The following is a 3,534-nucleotide window of genomic DNA, read 5'->3' on the forward strand; positions in this document are numbered from 1 at the left end:
ATCGCACGGTGCTGACGGGTGCGCACCCTTACACACGCCATCAGGGGGGGCATGTCGCGTACTAGTAACCATCCGCTATCGAATAGAATACTATATCCATTGTAGCATGACAATGTTATATGTATACCTACGTACAGCAGTTAACGCATATATAGGGCTAGTAGTATACGTATATATACAGCTAGTAGTATCCGTATATATACACCTCGTAGTATACGTATATATACAGTTAATAGTATACGTATATATACAGCTAGTAGTATCCGTATATATACGCCTCGTAGTATACGTATACACACACCTAGTAGTATACGTATATATACAGCTAGTAGTATCCGTATATATACACCTCGTAGTATACGTATACACACACCTAGTAGTATACGTATATATTCAGCTAGTAGTATACATATATATAAACCTAGTAGTATACGTATAACAACACCCAGGAATATAAAGCCAAACCTGTGGACCTTTGTCATGACAATGCAGTTGCTCTCGGACAAGTAACTAACCCGTCGTTCACGGATATAGAACTATACCAACAAATTTGTCTTGGCATGCGTGTCGATGGGATACATCGGTATAGAAGAATGTCATAGTTAGCATAGGCTTCTTAATCAAACATAGGTAGCCATACCTGCGTACGTGAGTACGGGATGCCTGTTCATGTTTAAAAAGGTTCAATCTGAAATAAATGGCAGGCGATTGTGACGGCTCTGTAAATTAGAGCATTCGTATTGACTACATATACATATATATTTGTATACATACATACATACATACATACTTCCGTACATATGTACATACATACACACATACTTCACACACACACATCACACACACATATATATATATATTATGTATGTATGTATATATATATATATATATATATGTAATGAGGTATATATGCAAATGTGAAAGTATGAGTATTAACAGTGTAGGAGCATGTATATATATATATATATATACATACATATATCTATATATATATATGTATAAATATATATATATGCATATATACACTCACATATATGTAAATATATATTTATGAGTATATGTGAATATGTATAGATATAATATATATATGTGTATATAATTGTTGATTTAGACATTCATATTAGTGAATTGTCTAATCGTGAACTTATCAGTGAAATATAAAAACTGTTCTATCGTCTGTGTATCAGTGGACCTGTTATTGATTAGCAAAGTATTATATCGAAACGTATACATGCTTGTACGTGATTATGAAGGATAAATTTGTGCGGATTGCGGTAAAAAGTAAGTATACTATTATTTGTGAGAATTGAATGTCGAAGTACACCTCCAATGAGTGGAAGGTTTTGGACTTTAGCTCCAAATGTGACATACAGACTAACACTCTTGACTATGTACAACAAGTATGAATATGACATGAGTACCAAATGTCAAAATTTCACAAGTCATTAGTCAACTCACACCTCAACACAAGTCAATCATTTTTTTACATGACGTACTTTTTTTCTAAACCCCATATAAATATACAGAGTAGATTACTTTCTACACACAAAAATAAAGGTCAAATTAGCGCGATATCAGATGTTCACAATACAATACATGTATATACCAGTACACACCACCGCCAAATCAATTTGTTTGATAATCAAGTTTATTTGCCGTAATATGCTTCTTACTCCCTGTACATTATACTGACAGTTTTGTTCTAGGGCATTGTGACCTAGGAAATACCACACAACACGCTAATTTGCATTCACCAGATTACGATCCTTTTTCGGACGCAACATGGCCTTACGTTGGTTTGCCAAGTGCCAAATTATAGTTATATATACAATGTACGACTACAATTCAATCGGTTCAGGTTCCTCGTCATAAGCTGGAGGGGGAAGGAAATCTATAGCTGTGGCAATATATTCGGGAGGTGGCGATGCGCCGGACAGACAATACGGACAAGTGGGAAACGTGCCGCTTACCTCTCGACTGTACTGCCTTAAGAGTCGTCTCCGTCTTGAGGGACTGGACTTGTCTGTGGATTCTGATGCTTGCCTGACTGTCGCATTCTTCGTGAATGCGTCCGTAAAAAAATTACCCAACTCGCTCGCTATTTCCTTAAATTCGTCCTTCAAACTTCTGTAATCCCCATCGAGCCCAGCATACATCTGTATCTTGTAGTGCTCCCACTCGCATAAACATAAATCGTAGATTATCTTGCCAGATACGACCACGCTGCCCAGTGCACACCCACCCAATAAAGCTATCCCCCCACCGGCCATTACAATCGAAAGAGTGCAACAAGCGCCGACACCTACAATCGCAGGCACAGCGGCTCCAGTGAGAATAGCTCCAGTGGCCCCGGCAGTCAAGCCAACGGGTATGTAGTTCTCTCCCATTATTTTCCAATCCTCTTCAGGTCTGTCAAATCTGGTCTCGTTAGTATATTGATTCGTAGTTGCTATTACCTCATGCCCACAGGGCAAGGTCGTCTGACTTCTTTGAGTTGTGAAATCAGAACAACGCCTTACTGAGAATCTATGACTTTCATCTTCCTCTTGAGAAATCACTGACAATCGGTTTTGAGAAGTGTTCTCACAAGGAATTATATGTGGTAGTCGCCGCAAGGGGATTCTAACTGGATGTGGCATGATGCTCTATATTATATTATTGTTCTGGTCTCGATGGTTATATTGAACTTGTGAGAATATGGCTATCTAAATCGTGTGTATATATACCCATTTTGAGTTTCTTCATCTTTGAAAGGATATATCAATCGTCGTCATCCGTTGGTGCTACTTCCTGTATCGCAATCAGCTTGTTCAGCGTATACTGCACCTATTGACATCTATTTACTGTATCAAAAAAAAAATCCGGAGTTTCCGCACATGAATATGTAGTCATTATTGCATGACGTAGGCCGTAGGGTCAGACGAGTGGAAATTTCAAATTTGTAGGACCATTTATCCGCAAAATCTTCACTACAAGTTTTCTATTGGTCTTTGGTGGGCGTGAGACGAATTGATGACACGAAAATAAGTCATCCGATATATTTGCCCCCCTGAATAGTGAATTCTCCGAGAGTTTTTCTATATACCGCGTGTTCTAATAAATGTTTTTGTTTTCGGTTAAAATAAAATAAATATGATCAATGAAGGCAGTTATACATTTTGTTTTTTCTAAACAAATAAGAAAAACTCATCTTCAAGTTGCAAAATAGATGATATTTTTGTTTGGAGGGGTTTCTTTTTAAATATTGTCGGTATTTATTGCCACAATGAATATTGAGCTTTCACGATTGTATATACAATATGTGTATATATTGAAATATATAGTATTTCTACAAGATTGTAACAAAGTCGCACGTCGTATTTGTTTCAAATATTGTATTTATTTCGAATTCATCTGCCTTCATCAAAATTCAAGCAAATCGGTCCAAACTCCAAAGTCCAGTCACACATACAGTGTAGTTGTCAGGTAAGCCGTCGACTCAGAAGCTAGCAGAATATACTAAATATAAAATATCTTCAATGAGGTGCAGAATCA

At 37.0% G+C, this 3,534-nt stretch overlaps 1 protein-coding gene across 1 annotated transcript; it reads right to left on the reverse strand.

Moving 5' to 3' along the window:
* Positions 1-1,633: 1,633 nt before the first annotated feature.
* On the reverse strand, positions 1,634-2,712 carry SARC_07677 (hypothetical protein). The gene has a single exon (XM_014298376.1). The coding sequence runs from the start codon at positions 2,637-2,639 to the stop codon at positions 1,839-1,841; it is 801 nt and encodes a 266-aa protein (XP_014153851.1). The 5' UTR covers positions 2,640-2,712; the 3' UTR covers positions 1,634-1,838.
* Between the last annotated feature and the right edge of the window lie 822 nt (positions 2,713-3,534).

Source organism: Sphaeroforma arctica (assembly GCF_001186125.1).
Source record: "Sphaeroforma arctica JP610 unplaced genomic scaffold supercont1.622, whole genome shotgun sequence".
Taxonomy (NCBI): domain Eukaryota; class Ichthyosporea; order Ichthyophonida; genus Sphaeroforma; species Sphaeroforma arctica.

Bases quoted from the DNA above. Each gene is read 5' to 3' on its own strand.
- SARC_07677 (XM_014298376.1), bottom strand. From the start codon at position 2,639: ATGCCACATCCAGTTAGAATCCCCTTGCGGCGACTACCACATATAATT.